Source organism: Lycorma delicatula, chromosome 1, assembly GCF_047948215.1.
Source record: "Lycorma delicatula isolate Av1 chromosome 1, ASM4794821v1, whole genome shotgun sequence".
Classification (NCBI taxonomy): domain Eukaryota; kingdom Metazoa; phylum Arthropoda; class Insecta; order Hemiptera; family Fulgoridae; genus Lycorma; species Lycorma delicatula.
In genome coordinates this window covers 256,916,810-256,937,011 of record NC_134455.1, presented here as the reverse complement: position 1 = coordinate 256,937,011, position 20,202 = coordinate 256,916,810, and the positions used below count along the sequence as shown (strand labels likewise).

The 20,202-nt window shown below is 31.2% G+C and overlaps 1 protein-coding gene across 3 annotated transcripts in view; it reads left to right on the top strand.

Annotated features, from left to right (window-relative positions):
- Positions 1 to 20,202, top strand: part of MFS17 (Major Facilitator Superfamily Transporter 17) — a 334,641-nt gene that overhangs the window by 108,176 nt on the left and 206,263 nt on the right. Inside the window, exon 1 of one of the 3 annotated variants that reach the window (XM_075376081.1) lies at positions 1,276 to 1,488. The exons of 1 other annotated variant lie outside the window; for it this stretch is intronic. Coding sequence is in view for 1 of the 2 variants with exons in the window: in XM_075376071.1 (XP_075232186.1) it covers positions 1,451 to 1,462 (12 nt within the window). In the remaining variant the exon portion in view is untranslated. Of the gene's footprint in view, positions 1 to 1,275; positions 1,489 to 20,202 lie in introns of those variants that run through there. One more of the 3 variants, XM_075376071.1, reaches the window with a different exon arrangement.

The following is a 20,202-nucleotide window of genomic DNA, read 5'->3' as shown; positions in this document are numbered from 1 at the left end:
ATAAGGAAGAACAAAATAAAATTTATAATTTTATAAAAGAAGGGCTCAAGGCCAACTAGCACAAATATAGAGAGCTTTCAAGCAGAATTCTCCTTCCATAATTCGTAATGCAAGAAATCATAAAACTTCTTAAAATAAGAAGTACGCTTGAGTGAAGCGCGTATATAAGTAAATACATTTACATTTGTAGTAGTTTACATGCGGGTGTGCAGATAAGTATTTAGTCTAAAAATAAATAAATAATTGTGACTCACAGCCTTTCACCTATAACTGCTGAAAAACACTTACGTTTTTATGAATTTTTTGAAGGAAATCTCATTCATTGTGATACTTATGCATGATATTATTTCATATTTCATTCAGTTTGTTTACCAACATAACAGTATTACTAAATTTCTATGCACTATCCACACACTAATCTAATTTTCCAACACTCTCAAAGAAATTTATGTCTAATCTCTTTTTACTCCAAAACACAATGAAATTCTAGGGAGATATACTTCTGATAAACAAAACTTCATGTGAATCGGTGTAGCAGTTTCATCGATAATTGCATTAATGTAGAAAGTTGTAAAATCGGTGAAGTAATGCCCTAATCTACTAGTTATTATATAAAGGTGAAGATGTCTATATCTTAACATACATATGTTAAGTACATATTTTACAGAATTTTATTAGCTGATTTTATTACATCAGCTAATAAAATTCTGCTAATAAAACAGTGTGTACTATTGTACACACTAAAACAGTGTTGTATACGTCTAAAAACATGGTGTACAATAGTACACACTGTTACTAGCGTGTAAAAATTTAATTTTAAGCATTTTTCTAAAAATATAAACTAAGCGTTTCTTGTTTTTAAAGTGAAATATGTTAGATTGTATGAACCGAATGTTACGTTTGTACGTATAAACCACAATAACATACATGCATGTGTGTGTTAAATATAAACAATATGGTTCGTTGTAAAACAATAACTCAAATTCAGGTGCTTATTTTTTTTCTGTTAGCCAAATTATAACACTATGATATTCGTGGTACTTGAGAATTTAATAAATTTTAAACAAAAATTACACGATTGTTGTAGATTGACAGTGAATCGTTACTAAATGTTGAATACCATAAAAGGAAAAAATTCAACAAAACAAACGGGGTAAAATACCTCAAGAACACGTGTTTGCAGATGAACTAATCGCCTGAAGTGGGATTTACGACGGGGTAGATGAGCAGACGCTAACTCAACTTGCTTATCTGGCAGTGGTCACATGACCAGGTGCATGTTGCCAGTGTTGTGAGCTCACACATCGAGCAGAATCAGTAGTAGTCGAGCGCTAGTGTCTCAGTGTTGTAGGTCGTGGTTGTTCTAATTCTATCCACCTCGTGTTGCCATTCATCGAAGTTTAGAATTTGGAACGTCCTCGTCGAGTAAAGCGTCGCTCATCGTTTCAACATGATGGACCGGGTAATTTCTACGCACTTTACACGCAAGTACAGTAACTTAGTTTTGAATTAGTTATTTTCGCATTCGCATTTAAGAGAAAACGTCGTTTAAAATTTTAACCATATCGGTTTAATGTTTGTGGTTAAACAATATATTTTGGCAAATGTGAATAGTGTTGCGATTATTCACGTGGTGTAATATTTGCGTTCTACTTGTCGGACGATTCAGTTTTGATTGAATAGGTTTATTTGAGCAGCGATATTTAATGTCGTAAGATATTTAAAAATTTAATGAACAATTTTATTAACTTATACTTGTTTATCAAACATGTTAACAGTCAAATATTGATTTCAATCATTAAAACCGTAGCGAAAATAAAACGTTAATCAGGAACTAATCATATTACTATTCATTGTTGTATAAACATATTCTTTTCTGAACATAAATTAAGTAAACATCGTTGCGTGTGAAATGTGTTCTTGGTTAATTTTTTTTGTAGTTATCTGATAAAATTTCATGCCTTACTTGTTTGTTGTCGACTAAGTTAGCAACGTTTATTTTATAACTATGCTAGCAAGATCGTAATTTGCATTAAATTACTCAAGCTCGTCTTCTTTGTGCTCGATATAGATGCCGGTAAAATATGCGTCAAAGCAAAACGTGATATTTTAGTTAGTAAATGTTACGTAATACCTATGACGTTGCAGTTATTTTTTTCTAATTTAGCGCGGTAAATATCAACTAATTATCTGTATCTAATATTTAATTTTTGGTTGATTAATGTACTTAATCATTTTCATAAGTTGAATTCGGTTAATGCTGTTTTGTTTAAATATTTTGTTTCTGAAGTTATTAAATTATATTTTATTTTCACTAAAACAGTGTACTTAGTAAATGTTACAGCTAATCTACAGGAAGTACTATTTCCTGGAATTGTATTCTAAAATATCATTATGTTATACATTTGTATAATTTTAAATTTCGTCTTGCTGTTTTATAGCTAATTTGATTGTTTAAACCGACACCTAAACTTAGCCGTGTGTTTATTTTTGAGAACTGTTTTACGTTAGTTATGTAATACCCTTTTTTAGTTAGTATTACGTAATCGCCTTTTGCCAGTGATCTTTTTTTGTGGTAAAATATCTTTCTCTGCTTCTTTGGGTAGTTTATTCATATAATTAATGAACGGTGTAATAACATTTAATAAACGAAAATGGTACATTAATATAATTATGTATGCAGTAGCCTTACCTTTATGTTTTGCATGACGGTTAAATCATGTTTTCTACCGTAGTACTTAAAATAAGGATTTTTGAAGTTAGTTTACACTCTACTATGTTGTAGGCTGTCTGTTCATAACATTAGTAAGTTGGTGCTCCTGCAGCGGTTTTTTACAGTATTGAAAATGTCACATAGCAGTAAAACAGATGGCAGGGGGAATTAAAATGGTTGTTGTATTATGCTTTGTCAATATTTTGTTTTAATCGCGTTTACATCTTCAGCATTTTTTTATTTGCCATTCTTAGTTCTTCTGACTTACTTCATCTTTATATAATGTGTTTTTACGCTACAAATATTTGGATTTTATTTAAGTTTTCTATTTTCCATTTATTTTATTGCGTTCTTTCTACATCATTATTGATTTAGACAATGATATGAACAATATGAAACATTTTAATATGTAATTATAATTTTTTTAAACGTTTTACGTAATGTAGTTTAAGCATTTTCTTTTACTTCAGAATATATATATTCTATTAATAAAAGCAGGTAACTGTTGTTTTAAATCGTAACTATATAATTTGTCAGTTATTATTTTTTTGCTTTTCAATTATATTTATTCTCTGCTTCATTAATTAAACGTGTATTAAAAAAATTCGGTGTTAGGATTGTGTCTTATTATTTTTTTAAATTTGTGTTATAGTATTGCATATAAGGCAACCTATTTTAGAAGAAAAAACTCCCCGATTATAAAAGTTCATTCTCCGTAACATTTTAAGTGTCTTAAGGTGGTATAGTATATCAACTTCTACATAAATTTAATATCTATCGTATTCATGCACGAGAACAAGTGTTCAAAAATGTAATACAAAATTTTAATTTTTTTTTTTTGACCTAACCCGAGGAAATTGTCTGTAGATATTTCTTAAAAAAATGTAATTTTTACAAAAGGTTGTGAGTTATGCAGGATAATAGAAAGCTGTTAGTTCTTTTACAGGTATCTGGAAAAATCCCTTTTACACACAAAAAAAAGCTATCCTGTTAAGACTTGACATCTCGGCTACAAATAATGACCCATGCTCGTGGTTCCCAAAAGTTTAATTGATTATTTGTTAGTTAAGATAATAATAGTTTTTATTTTGCACTACATGTACAGATTTTTAAAATTATCCAAACTTTTAAATTAAAAAAAAAATTCAGGTAGAAATCTTGAGTTAGAAATCGCCTGTCGTAAGAAGCGCACGTACATTGCGAATTAATTTTAGAAATGTCAAATTGAAGTTCCAAGGGTATAGAATGCATATATTTGGATTTACCGTCGACCTTAAAAAATGGCAATTAAGGAATTGTATGTTTTTAATCTCTTGCGTTTAGTTCTCTCCCAGCTACTACAGTTTTTATGTACTCATAAGTCTGATGACAATCGTCAGGTATACGACAATTTTAACCTTGTGACTGTGATTAAACAATCTTTTTGAGATCGTTTGACGACAATTATTGTAAATAATCGTATGTATATTTATATATATTACACATATTTAAATATGTTAGTAATACCTAATACCTGAGCGTTACATCGCAGTCTGCAGGCTTGTTTTTCGTTTAAAACATAGCAATAACAATTTTTTAATAGTGTTTTGTTAACGAGCGAGGTTTGTTTCTCAAACATATAAAAATAGTCCAGTCCTGCCTGTATCATAACCTTATCAGGTTATGAAAGATCGTGTCGCTTGACGATATGACTGATCACCATTTGCTGTATTATCGATCGAGACAGGTGTGATAATTGAATTTCGCACGGGTTCTTCCATATCTTTCCATCATCGGTTACTCATTTGTACTTGAAAGTGCAATCAAGCTTCCGCTTACAGTCTTGCAACAAGGTTCGGAAAACTGATCGGCAAATAGTTTTTCAGAGTTATTTTAGAAGTAACCATCCTATCGTTTCATTGAGTAGAGCAGCACCGCAAACGTAATTCTGTACGATTACTGCAAAACTAAGGAAACCGGTACTTCCTATCGGTCGTGGTATTTAATTTCGTTTACTACATAGTTATGTAACATTTGGCACACTTTACCAGTGGCGATGAGTCTGAATTCTTAATAACTCGTTATATAATGACACATTAAAAAAACAAAAAAAAAAAAATGAAAAACAAAGAATGCTGCTTTTAATTAAATTTCACCCTTGTGTGAAACCCGCAAAAACCCTTCAGCATGCCTAACTGAGTGCGTAAAATATATTCCAATTTCGTTGGTTTCGCCTTCGCATATAATTCGGTAGTTTGGACCAACGTTTCCAGTTATCGGGGATTTTTCCAATTAAAACCTTTTAATCAGAAATGGTCGTTGTTTATTTAATGGTCGTTGTTAATCTTAGAAAGAAAATGTGTAGGGGTTTAGAATTAGTAATTAATACCATGGATAGGAAAATGTATTATGGAACAATGACTGCTTCTCTGTAACTGTTGCAATTGGAATGTAATGCAACAACCATATTATAAGGTATTGCAAGATGCTTTATGCTTCTCGTAAGACGGCGCCAGGTAATCATTTCCTTACCGCTTCTTCTGGCACGAATTATTAAATCTGAAGATTATTTACAATTGCACTAAGGTCAGATAGTATTATCGATTAACTTTAATAACAATTGGTTAATTTTATTACCGATTACATATTTAATTTTTTTTTTTAAATAACCATTTCTGACCGAAATAACTATTTCTTGGCGAAATAAAAACAGTTTATCTGGAAAATCGTTGGTAAAAAATTATAACGATATTAATGAGAAAAGTTTAGTTGTTAACATGTTGTCAAGGCATAGCATTAAATTTATTTTTACGTATTAACGGGTGTAAAATCAATTTTAAGTTAAAAATTACGTAGCTAAAAAGGGTGATTTTTTTAAATTGCGTAGGAAATGAAATTATAAAGGTTAAAACAAAATTTAATAAAAGGTAATAAAGCGAAACCACCCTCAATTTTTTACAGTTAAAAGAAAGTTGATATAGCAGATGCAGTTCCATTAAATCTGTATCAGATAATACGTAACATGTGTAGTTAACGAATTCAAAGTAAAAAAAAATTCTTACTACATAGAACAAATTTTAAATTCATCATGGAAGTTCATAATCTCGATTTATCATTTACACCCTTCAGGGATTCACTTAAGCTAAAAAATTCAAGTGACGTAATAAGATTTGAAGAAACGTTTTTCAGAAATTCTCATTATAATTTCGAACTGGGAACACTAATGTTTCATTCTCCTTGTAACAAAGCTTTTCTACAAGATTTTCTTGCTATATTTCAATAGAACAACGCTGGCGCATTGTTCGTATGAAACGTATACCTCTGAGTGAAGTGAAAAAAATTCTAAGGCAAGCCGTAAGTCAGATTTTAATAAGTTTCTGTAATCTATTTTTCGAAGTTACCGTCTCATACTTTCTTAATGGTCATCTGTTTTTGAACTTTTGGTCCGATTTTTTGGTCTGCATGAATTACGATTACTCGTTTCACTTTTGCTGAATGGATGTCCTCAAGATTTGGCGAAATTTTCTTACTGGAAGTCATCAAATCGAGTAATAACTTACTCGATTGGATTGGTAGTGTATCGGTATGTCGCGTTGTTCATATGAAACGCATCATACCACTGTGTCGAAGTGAACAAAAATTCATAACAATAATTGCCCCCGCGCTGGTACACCGTCACACTCCTTAAAAATTTGAAATTAAAAAAAAAAACTCGAAAATGGTTTTTAGATATTTATCTGTAGGGTATTTGCAAGCCCCAATCTAGTGGATCTCTCGTATAGTAGAGATGGAAATGGGGAAAATTTGCAAGCATTGTTCAGATTGTTTTACATTTCTTCATTTCTTTCGAGGATGAATTTCTAAAACTCTAGAGGTTACATTTTATTTATTCACACGAAGATTATACTCCTCAAAAATCAAGTTGATATCTTCATTTCTTGCCGAAAATTAAAAAAAATAGCCGGGTTAAAAAAAAAAAAATCAAAATTCATTTTAACCCTTTAAGGGCTTTAAATATAAAAAAATTAGTAATTAGTTTTAGATATCCACATGAAAATTACTCACACTAAAAATGAAGGTGATATCTTTCTTTGTTTCCGAGAAATAAAAAAAAAAAAAAAAATAGTAAATTTCATTGTTACTCCATTTCAACACTTTAAATACAGAGTTTCAAAAAATCCTTTCTTAGTGTGCACTTAACACCATAAGAAGAAGATGTATATAAATTTTGATCAATTTTTCTTAAGTAGTTTTTGCTGGGCGTTGATGAATCAGTCATTCAGTTAAGACAAGTCGCTTTATAGGTACAGATATACACGTTCGTTTATATATTTATATTTTCGTTTACCTTTGTCTACATTGCTTTTTTACTTAAACATCTCTAATTTAAATTTTTATATAATTCGTAGTTTAAAAGAAGTGAAACATTACAGAAATAAAAAAATCGCTTTAAAAATGATAAATGGTGTCTTATAATTAGCTTACAACTTCCTGTGTGATGCGTTTTTCGTAGACATCGTTGGGTGGATCCTGAATTAATTTTCGGCAGCAATCTGCTAGGTTATTAGCGCTCCATTTACTTTTATAGCAATTTTTCATCTCTGAAATATCTTTTTGGAAACCATTACGGTGTTCATTATCGATTCTTCAAAGTTTATCGATCGAAATCCATTTCTGAATTAGGGAAATGAATTTTTAGCGACGTGTTACATCCATTCTGTCTGTGTGAATAACTATCCCAAATTGCTAATTTAAATCCGTTAGAAATTTTTTTCTCTTTGAGATGTGAAATGTGGCTTATCGGATTGTATTAAAAATCTGCATCATTACTTATTTCTTCTTCCGTAACTCCCACTTCCTCATCACTATTTTCAAATGAATTTTTTTTTTTAGAAACTTGAATCCGGCACGGGGCTACATTTATGAGGCACAGATCTGATTGCCGATACAGATGGGAAAATACTTTACGCTTAAATTTATTTCATAGAAATTCCTGTTACGTTAGACAAAGATATTCGTTAATATGATTCTTCATTTCATACTATATTGCTAGGACTTTCATGTACTTTTTAATTATCCCTTTAATTGGATACTAGTGCTTATTATTTGATAAACCTACGTGTTAAAATATAAGTAGTATAAGTTTTGTAATTGTAAGTGTATTTTTTTTCTCGCAGTAATTTGGTTATATCGCAGTTTACTTACTGCGTCTACTATCGTTAGCCAAAATAAAGAAGTACTATGAAAAGAAGCAACTAACCAAACCTGCTTGTATTTTTTAAATGTACATACATTTCATGAAGATATGATGTTTTCAGTAATGGATAAAATATCATACTATCATACATTGCTTGCTCATTTATATTTAATAATTGTTAATGTAATATAACAAAAACGATTAAAAATATTAAGTAATAACAACTTCATAGTTTTAAGTGGTAGTTTATGGCGAAAAAAGACGGGAAGTCCTGTTACATCAGACTTCTTAAAAATTTTAATTTAGAGTTTTTGAAAAACAAAGGGCGATGAAAAATTAGATTTTTCAGCAAAAAAACGTTCAAATCATATATCAAAGGGTTAAAAAACAGAAGTTATGTTTATTAGTGAAATTTTACCGAGTAACTTTTCAATGTTATTATAAATAAATCACGATTTATTTTATTATTTAAAAGTTGGAAGTTTAAACAGACAAACCTAAACATTATTCGAAAATATATCCAGAAAAAAAGTGAAAATTTTGATTTAAAAATAAATTTATTTAAGATAAGTATCAGGTGATATGCATATTCTGATTTTTTATGTAACTATTCACTGAATAAAAAAAAATTATGTGGAACAATTGTTTTGAATGTTAGCATATTATTTAAAAAATAAATTATACAGCCAGTTTCTCTTCAGATGTAAATTTAAGGCGACTGCGATTACATTGAAATACCTCTGCCCAACTAACTACACATCACAACACTTTTATCTGATCTTTTTACTGTTTTCATGTTATAACTTCAAAAAAAAAAAAAAAATCAAGTTAGATATATGGAGTTAAATTATTCGTCAATTTTTAATGTTGAAAATTATCAGAAGTATTCGTAATTTTTTAGGTGGGAGATGTACGTTTTTTATAGTTAATTTCTAAATTTCAACTTCGATGTAAATTATTGTTAGAAGGATTGCAAGGTTATAAGGAAGATTAGTTCGTTCTTTTTATTGTTCTTTCTGTTTTATTTGATGATTGTTTTTTTTTTTTTGTTTTTGTTTGTTTATTTGCAAATTAAGTATAATTGAAATATCTTCTTTTGTTTCTTTTTCTCTATTTATCTTGTTTTCGTATTTTATGGTAAATTCCAATGCCGCTCTTTATATGTTCATCTTTTTCTTACGTCATCTATGTCATCCTTATTTTCGAATTTGTTGTTAATCTTATATAAATTTATTACGCTTATCAGAAATAGTAGTATTTGTGGTTAGTACCTTGCGGTTAGTATCGTATAGTGGTTAGTACCTTGCGTTGTGTTATAGAATAAACATTTTTCGCTACTTGTGGGTGATTTTACATTTCTTGACAATTATTTCAAAGTTCAGATGTAAAATTGGACTAAAAATAATAATTTTTCGCTATTACATTGGAAATTTTTATCAAAATAAAATAATACGCCTAAAGGAAAGCGAATAAAATAGGATTTTTTTTACTCCGTTGGTTTCTATCCCCAAATTAATCATGAAAGAAACAAATTCTAAATTTATGTTCTGTTACTTCATAATTACTACTAAAAATTAGATAAATTTTGCGATTTGTTGAAAAGGAACAATTTCCTATCTTGGAGGCTTCAGTCCCCAAAGCACGGAGAAGGTTCCAAAGTTACTAAAATTTGGAATCTAAAAGTTTTAAACACTATTGCGCAACATCATTAAAAGTTAAAATGACATATCCTGTATGAACGAATAAAATATACACATGTTTACACTGGATTCCGGATAATCAGAACCATATGGCCTTGTTAAGCGGTATAAATGGGAAATGGTGGAGATGTACAAAATACAGTACAGTACATACTAATTGTTAAACGTGATTTAACGTCTTATCAGAATTTCATTTCTAATACAGTAATGAAGTTACATAAACAACATTTTTAAATAACAAAATTATTGAATTTTTTTCTTTTTGGTCTTATTTCATTAATAAAACCAAAGTTTGATAAACAAAATAGAAGTATATAAAAATAACTAGTGCCTTTTATGGTCAGTAAAATACAAAAATATGTACTTTAATGTCTTTTAGGTTAAACTTCTTGAAAAAATGCTTCTACTTTGCTCTGACGTCTCCCTTTCATTATCTGGCGTTCTACAAATTTGGCGTAGACTCGCAATTCTGCTAGCGGGTTTCTTTCACTGCCTTTTAGCATAAAATATTGCTGAAGTCAATTAATTTTTTCATATTGTCTAGATACGCGTTTTAGTTTGGATTCGTCACTTTCATCACCTTAACTAAAATCCAGGTTTTGAGTAATCTTTTTGATTACTTCGTCATTGCCGGTTTCATTTTCATCGTATCATTCTATGTTTTCGTCGATTTTCGAGAATCTATAAAATTTTTAATCTGCTGCTGCAAAAATGTAACAGTATTATCTTCAGCATCGACTTTTAAATTAATTTGGCAAAGTAATTTCTGATCGTACTACTTTTTAAATCTTCATTAGGATGGGCAGCAGCACAGCTGACAATAAGTAGTAGAACCTTTCTTGATTTTTGTTGCAACTCGTCCCGACTACTCAGCCAGTCACGTAAAATTAGACTTGTCATCCACGATTTTTTGTTAAAATAATAGTGCACGAGTAAACTTTCCATTTTAATTCATGTAAAACGTAGTTTACCACGATGTTTGGTGATGTCATGGCGACTGTGCAAGAAAGCACAGTGATCCGATCCATTGGTTTTGAGCCCGATAACGCGATATACGAGGTGTGGCTATTAAATAACTAGACTAATGCTGTTAAATATGTTATTTTAAATTTATACATATTTGGTTATTATCCCCGTCAATATATACCTCTTGTTCTGAGAGTATCTGATGGTCTGGATTGGGTAGTGAATACGAAGGAGAGAAAAGACAAATAAAACAGCACATCAACGTTATTTGAAGTTTGTTTAATTTATAATTGTTCCAGAAACGCAAGAAGAGTTTGATGCATCGTCTGTAATAATGGAGAACAATAGGATATATAACATTTGTGATACAAGAACAGAATACGTAACTAAGAACAATTGAATAAACATTACAATTACATTCACAGAATAAAAAAAAAACATGAATTCAGACACATAATTAACTTACAGTACGAAAACACATAGTAGGACGAACCTTACCGAGCACAACATTTCACTTAAAAACACAAAATCTAATTCTAGCTTTTCCGACAATACAGAAACAGCCGTGAGCAGAAAGTAAAACATTAAATAAAGTCTTTAGATAACTAAAGTCTCGTAAAGAGTTTGACGCGACGATATATTGACAACTAAAGAACAATGTACACAGCACCGAAGCTAACATACCCAACGCACACAGCGAACAGACTGGTCCCAGCTGGTAACGGCATTCGCACACAGGTCAAAATTGTAATAATAAACAACCTTGGGTTATGTTGTTTAGAACACCAGTCACTGATTTGTTGACAAACCCTAGTCCGTTAATGCGAAATCGGCAAAACTGTGTTTCTCGAACAACGTTGTGTCTGTGACCTTGACCAAAAACTGAACACCTCTATCCCTACAATGCTCCATGCGATTCTTCCATTGTTCGAAACTGCTGGAAGTCCTCTTCTGTGAGCTCTTTCATGATGCGTGCCGCTTTATCTTTCACAGCTTCAACGGTCTTGTTCCTTTTAATGCAGGTTTGACCTTGGGGAACAGATGAAAGTCACATGGTGCCAAGTCAGGTAAATAAGGCGGATGGTCTAACATTGGAATGTTATACTTTGCTAGAAACGTCTTGACAGACAATGCAGTGTGAGCCGGTGCGTTGTTCTGATGAAGAACCCATGACTTGTTCTTCCACAATTCTGGTCGTTTTTTTTTTCACGGAGTTGAGCAAGGACCTTGAATAAAGACAAAATAATTAACCGACCGTCAGATCGGATCAGATTATCAATTTTTTTTATCCATTTTTGACGTGGAAGGGTGATCCGGGCGAACATCATCTTCAACGTTTTCTCAGCCATCTTGGAAACGCTTAAACCACTCAAAAATCCGCGCACGTGATAAAAATTTATTACTATATACTTTTTTTTAATAAAAAAAATAAGTTTCAGTAGCGGTTTTTCCAAGTTTCATATGAAGTTTCACGACAATTCTTTGCTCTAATAAAACTTATAATGTTTTCGGCAAAACAAAAAACATGTGTTATCCAAACGAAGGCCACGGCCAGAATAATATATCTACAGAAACTGGAGTGGCAGCAGCCGAAAGAGAAGGCTTCACACTACACAGCTGTCGGTGCTACGAATTTGGCGCATGCGCAGTTCTTCTGTATCAGCATTAGTCTCGTTATTTGTTAGCCACTCTTCGTATTTGTAATAGAGACCCATCCGGTTTAGCGCCGTAAAACACTATCCGGTAAGCCTGTATCGTCTTCGTTATAGATGTCAACGGGCGAGTATTTTTGAATTATTTCAGGAAGTTTAGAACTCTTCCATGATTTGGCAAACAACATTCTTCCTTTTTACCTTGTGCTTTTTTTAATTTTATTTCATGTCTGCTTTTTCATCGCATTTCCGAAACGATACATACTACACACAATAAAAAAAATAACTCACAATGAACAAATAAAACGCACCGTTTTACCTCATCATAGCTTCATGATGTCATTTAGAACCATAAATCTGTTATCCGTGCTGGGTTCGAACCCATACCACTCCCAACCAACATAAAAAACTTACGTTCTGTGCAAACCAGAATATACAAGAATTTTTTTTTCTCCTAATGATTAAGGAGATTTTATCCACCTTTCTATAGCGTTTAAACAACGGTTAAACGGCTTACATCACTAATAAAATTGTGTTGTTTTACGAGCAAAATAAATAAACAAAACTAGTGGCCCTTCAAAAGCGGCATTTTGGGCCATTAAATCGGCGTAATTTTACATGAATTGTACAAATATGTTTCTGGTTTGTTTTTTTTACAAAACCGCTCTAATTAAACGACTGGTCCCCAATTTGTTTATTAACGACTCTCATATTAACTGGAATTTACTATATATAAAGGCGTTCTAAAACAATCACTATAAAAGAAAGTAAAGTGTAGTTAAAAGCAGGTATTCGAAAAAACCTATCGGATTGGTCTAGTGGTGATCGCATCTTCCTAAATCAACTGATATGGATGTCGAGAGTCCCAGCGTTCAAGTCCTAGCTAAGTCATTTATTTTTATACGGATTTGAATAACAGATCGTGGATACCGGTGTTCTATTGTGGTTTTGATTCAATTAAGCACACGTCTCAGGAATGGTCAAACTGAGATTGTAAAAGACACTACACTTCATTTACACGCATACATATCATCCTCATTCATCCTCTGAAGTAATCTGAACGGTAATTCCCGGAGGCTAAATTTAAAAAAAAAGGTATTAATCGATTAGCTCAAAAGGACGCTCTCTTATAATAGAAAAAAAAAAAACTTCTTTGCTTTTGTTATTAAGTTTTAATTATATGATTTCGATTATAACAAAATTAACCTCAAAGAAGTATTTCGTACTTTTTTAATTATATTGTTAAATAATAATACGGTGTTTAATAAATATCAATAATAATTACAGTTAATAATAATAATTTCTATTATTTAAAACAAGTTTTATTTTATTTCCTTGATAATGTTCTCAAAATTTATCTTTCTAGCCTATTTCTAATGGAATTGATTGTACTGTAAAAAAAAAGTTTTCCTGTTTTGAATTCGAGCGTATATTTGTTAATATACTGAATTAATCTTTTACTGAAGCAAGTTCGATTAGAAAAGTAAAAAATTATTTTTACAAAAGAAAAAGTTGATTTTTTCTTAACTCACATCGAGCACCGTCATACACCCGCGCACTCTTGTTTTAAATACGGGTGTTGTTAAATAAATGTTTTATTTATTATTATTATTATGTGTATTTATTAAATACTAACTAAAAAAACCGTAAACCTTTACGTTTTTGAAAAAAATATTACTATTATCAATAAAATTAAGTATAAGAATAAATTTTAATCTCAAGGTTTATTTAAACGAGTTTTAATTTTTTATTTACATTAATTAGTAAACTTTTATTCATCCAAAAAAAGCGTTAGTTATGTATAAAAATGAAATCTAATCTAAGTAATAAAGATATCTTATAAGATTTATCTTAATTCACACGGTCAAATAAGATGCGTTCTATTTTCAGTATTGTAGAAAAAATAATCGTGGGAGTATACCCATTACCTGTTTGGGCTTTAAATGACTTTTCTTTTTCTCTGAAAGAGTACAGTGGAATCATTACAACAAAAGATTTTTATAGATATTTGTCATTTATTGCACAAGTAATTTTTATGTACGTATTTATGTGCCACAAATTAAGTTGCGTTTGCATTTGTATTTGTTTTAACCCTGCAGCGTTATTTGACTCCCTCTTGCGGTGATGATATCAGTTTATGATAAAGCCCGTATCATTTACGCCTAAACGAATAGGAATGATACGGATTAATAATAAACGACTAAAAAAAAGTTACGAATTTTGTAATGATATCCACATTTCGTAACACGAGTAGAATTTGTTTTCGAGAAATTGGTTTTTTCTCTTAATTTTAACAGAAGAAATAAATTAAGAATTAAGCTTGTGCAACTTTACGTGAGAATTGGATTTATTTGTTAAATTTATAAGAAAGTTAGTTCAGCTTGTCACATCATTCATTACTCGATATAGCTGACACCCGGTAAATTAAAAGTGTTGCAATTCGTTAAGGAAAATAAATTTGGTGTTGTTATTTTTTATTATTTAATAAATCTTACTACGACTAATATCGAGATTTAGTGTGAAGCTCAAGAATACTGAAAATGATACCACGTTTTGCTTTTTGTATGCAATATCATTATTGAATGTCATAAAGGTTGTAGGCAGGAAACAGTTAGTTAGTAGGAGAGGAGAAATGTTGCAAACCGCATAATAATCATTAGATATTGGATGGTATTTCAAGATTCCATATCCGTTGTGGTACTGGACTCAGAATTTTATCAGGGTTTATTCCACTCAGGAAATGTTGAAGGACAAATTTTGTTTCGCCTCTTCTCACTATACATCTACTCTCGACGACTGAAAAGTATGGAGTAGATACACTTTTTAAACGTAAACAAACAATGTTTCTTGTTTTAGAAGAAAGGTTAATCGTCATAAAATGACGTAGGTATGTCATAAACAAGATTAAGGCTTAAATATGAAGCGTCTTGAAAATTAAAATTATGTATTCTTCACTGTTGTCTGTTAAATGATCAGCGCCTAACATAACAAAGTTATTTTTTCTGTTTCTACAAAAATAAAATTGTTTCTCCTTAGTCGAATGTTTTTTCTTTTTTAACTTCCGGGACCACTGTTAGGTAATTGCTTCAGAGAGGATGAGATGAATAACAATCTTTGTAGCGTGTGAAAATGCCATACCTGACCGGGATTCGAACCCGGGACTTCCGGATGAAAGGCCGAGACGCTACCACTCGCGCCACGGAGTCCGGCTAGTCGAATGTCTGTTTTATTTAATGTCCACTACGAAATAAATCGCCTGTTAACTGTGCAGTAGTGATAAAACTGAAAATGACAACCATTCTTCCAATTTCGTGGCTAGATTACCGAGAACAGTTCCTTGAATTTTCGTGTGTTATCCAATTTTTTTTTGCACTACGATAAAAATAATGTTTCTTCATATTTTTTTGGCTCTTTAAAGCATTGCTTTATTAAGATTCTTATACCAATTGATATTTTAAAAAACATATTTTTAAACACGATTCAGAACACGGACAGCGAATAACGCATGAAATCGTTTTTATTTTCTTAATGTGTACGTTGCAATTTGTTCCACTTTCCTTTTTTCTTTCTTTTTCTGTTTAGCCTCCGGAACCACCGTAAGGTATTATTTCAGAGGATGAATGAGGGTGATATGTATCAATGTAAATGAAGTGTAGTCTTGCAAAGTCTCGGGTCGACCGTTCCTGAAATGTATGGTTAATTGAAACCTAACCACCAAAGAACACCAGTATCCACGATCTAGTATTCAAATCCATATAAAAGTAACAGCCTTTCCTAGGATTTGAACCTAAGAACTCTCGACTTGAAAATGACTTCTCCAACCTTGCAGTCATGATCCTAACAGTTCAGCTTGATTTTTTGATAAATTTAAATCCCTAACAAAGTCATTTAATTTACCTTGTGCTGTAAGATGTGGCTGATTGGAAGATAATTCAAAATAAAATCATTGTTGTCTTGTTCAGTGTGTCTGATTCTTCATCGCTTCTTTCGAAACATATATTCACAGGTGGCTCAGGAACTGAAATAATTTCACTGTGAGATACAGGCCTGATTGCAGATTGCAATGAAGAACATTTTACAGTATGTTTAGATTTTTTAGAAATTTCAGACACACTTTTAAACAAAAGTAACAATCGGTTACATGATCCTTTACGCCAAACGGTAGGTACACCAAATGGCAAAGCCTTCTGTGTACCTTTCAGCCATTCTCTTAAATATACAGAACAATTAGTGCATACTATATGAGGAGCCCGCATCTTATCCTGATCGCAAATTTTACACTGAAAGTACAAACATTACACCTACATTTTTAATTACAGGTGTAATGTTTTTTCTAGTTGATTTTACGGTAAACTCACCACATACATAACAAAAGGCATCCATATCATTTATACAATTTCAAGGCATTATGACATTGCAGTGTTAATAAACTTAAGACAGCAATAAGACTGAATAAAATTAATTCATTCCTAAATCCAGTGTTTAATACAGACTAACAGCTGTGTTTTTAGCCACATATTTGACCTGTACAGACATGATAAATCTTGTTCATGAAGGCTCAATTCAGTATTACATATGATGTCATAATATGTGACTATGATATGATTTAATTCTTTGTCTGGTATTGTTTATTTATGAGCTAACAAAGTACAATATAGGAGCTTAAATGTTAACTATATGTTGAAAAATTAAAAAAAATCGTTTAATTAAAATTTTAATTTTTTTCAAAAATGGTGGGTGATAGAAAGATTATTCTGAGTTCATATTCGTTTTCAGCATGGAAAAAACATTAAAATCGTGTGTCGCATGTTAGGAAACAAAAGTTATGTTTATCAGTGTAATCAATGTTCAGATATATATATATATATATATATACATACATATTAAGGGCACGTAAATATTCTATTGCTGAATATAGACAGAGAGGCAGTAATCGTTATAATTTTATACGTTACACTTTACATGTAATAGATATATTTTGATGGCCATTTTTTTTATTAACACATGCCGAACGGTGAAAGTTGATATTTATTTGATCGAGGGAAAAAGAATTTGATGAATACCAATTATGCCTATAGAAAATTATGTAGTATGCCAACAATAATAAACAACTATTATCGCTACAGGATACATAGTTATATTTTTTTTCTGTGTAAAAATAAACGTGTTTTTTTATTTTACAAAAAGCTCTAGGAAGTGTCATTTTACGGTAATTGCACCGAAGCTCCGTATTTTTATCTGCAAAACCGATAAGGTTCTAACAATTATAACCATAAAAAAGAGCTGCGTGTATAAGTATGTATAAAATAGAAACAATGGTGCTATCAGATAGACCGAGCAAAAAAATAACTGCTAGTTAGGGATAGTATCGTACAGCAGAAGTCACACGTAAAAGCACCTTGTAAAATAAGAATATCATTGAATATCTTCCCTCTGTTCACTTTTTGAATATTAGTTCAATTAGAAGCAAATATAGCTACGAAGTATTTAGTAAAAAAAAGAGTATTTGTTGAATTAATAAAGAACTAAAAAAAAGAGTACTTATTTAAACAGAGTTAGTAAGTTATTCTTCCTTCTGTTTATTTATTATAATAAACCATTCCGACCTTGAATGAAAGATCGTATGTTAGAACGAAATCCAGCCTGCAAATGTTGTTTAGACCCGAAGAAAAGTCAACGACTTTATTCTACTAATTTTTCATCTTATTTCACAAAGACAACAAAATTTTTATGGATTTTTCTTACCTTTTCTTAATTTGATATGAATTTTTATATTGGTTGAATACGTTTTTCATTTCCTTTTGTTTCTTGATCAAATAAATAATGTATATTGTAGTTTTAACAAGTTCTACTTTTGCAAATAAAGCTATGGAATTTTACCCCTGCTATATAGGAATTATTTCTAAATGATGTAAAGTTAAAGATTCTTGAGGTTTGTTAGATTGAGCGAACGTTAACCTAATTTATTTCTCTGAGGAATCGGTAAACAGGTTAAAAAAGATAAATAATTGCCAGTATAGATGTAAAAACATTTCTCCGGTAATTGAAGTTTTTTGTTTGCTCCCTACCAGTTTATTGCGTTGTGTAATTTTTAGAATAGATTACCAAAGTTGCTTTAGGGAGTGAAAAACCAATTATTATAAGCTATATCATTATTGTAAATTTAGTAAAATATTAAAAGTTTTAAGACAAACAGAAATATTAGCCCTACGTAATAAAATAATGTTATGTAAGCTCGTATTAAATTAGTATTAAGTAGTTATTAATCACTTCTTAAAATTCGGTTAATAAATATTTCAGACTTATTTTTCGATATTTCTAGCGATTTAAACCAGTAAAAAATCCACAAATTTTTAATTACGCTTACCTCACTTTCTCAGTCATTAGAAGATAAAAATGAAAGTTCAAAAGGAAGGGAACAACATTACAGGATTTTGAAAAAAGTATTATTCTTTTCATAGGATAATTTTCTGAATAACAACTAATTTATGAACCTAAACGAAATTCTATATGCTTTAACGTTGTAACAACAAATGTCAGTAAAAAAGAATCTGAAATTAATGTTGAATGGGCTAGCGAAATGCTTGAAAAAAGTAAAATGTCTTTGTATGTTTTGTTAGTGATATGCACAACGAAGATTTTCGTTCTCGCAAGCATTCACAATAAGTATATGACATAAAAAATCCCATGTTGCCAAAACTCCACTTAAAAAAAATTGATTTGGTGCTCACTTTTTACAGAAACGTATTTAAACGAAAGTTTAGCTGAATAACGTCTTGAAATGTGCTTTATAACTTAATAACTGCTTTATTAATAGGAGAAAAAGTACTTGTTTAGGCATTATAGTTAAATATGAAAAGGAGAGTTGCACAGTGGAGTCAGACCAAACAATATTGTTTCTTTTGTATCTGTTGACAGTTCGCTGTTTAAACACCCCGCCTACATATCATTACTTCTGTTGTAACTTACCTCAGCTAGAATGTGGGCTATAATCAGTTAATTGAAATAAAACCATGAAGAGAAGGTCCTGCTAGAAAGGATCTACAACTAAGCGCATATCCTATTCTTTGCGCCATCTAAACGGTGTTATATCGTTACTTAATGTAGATCTAGAATAGTTTTTGATAATTTGTTGAAATACTGTGTGAAAAAAGAGCAAAAGAATCTTGCGGTATATTGTTGCGGGATTTTGTCCGTCTTGACCTTGTATCATTTTTTAAAAGCCTGTAAACTAGTTATTCTCGATTCGATCTATCTATATCGAAAAAGTTATTTTGTAAACGTCATTCCTAGATTTTGAACATCATGAGAGCGATAGCACAGCTTTATAGAGTGTGAACATTCTTCAAAACTTAGGAATAACGTGCTAACTAGTTATGTATTGTGTCACGTTTTGTTGTAGGCAGCGATTGGTACGCTAAACATCCTCTCTGAGGATCTCGATTAATTTCAACTAAAGACAGGGCTTTGAAGGACTGCTTTATTAGTACTCATTTGAATGTGATTCATGGGCCTCAGCCTACCTTCTGGCCGTCGTATCCAAATAAAATCCTTGGCTTGTTAGACTTTTTTGTATCCTCAGGAATTTCGCGTTTATACACAGAAATTGATAGCTACGATTCGACGTCGGATCATTCTGCTGTTCTGCTATCTCTCAGTAAGTTAGTAATTAAGGGGTTGTCTCCAGTACTCCACAACAACAGTACAGACTGGGATTCGTATCTTACAGGATTTAGAATGAGCTGGTAGTGCCTGTTCGGTTGAAATGCTGCGATGACATCGATTACGCAACTCGTTCTTGACCTCAATCCTACAGCAGACTGCTTCATGATCGATACCGGTGGTTAAATGTGGGAATCGATTGAATACAGGCCACCCGAGGAAGGTGATCGACTTTATTGCTACGAAAATGAGGTTCAAGAGAGGTGGCAGTCTTTACAGGAGAGCCGAGGTAGAACATCTTTAAACATGATCGCTCGTAAGTTGAAAGGCTGT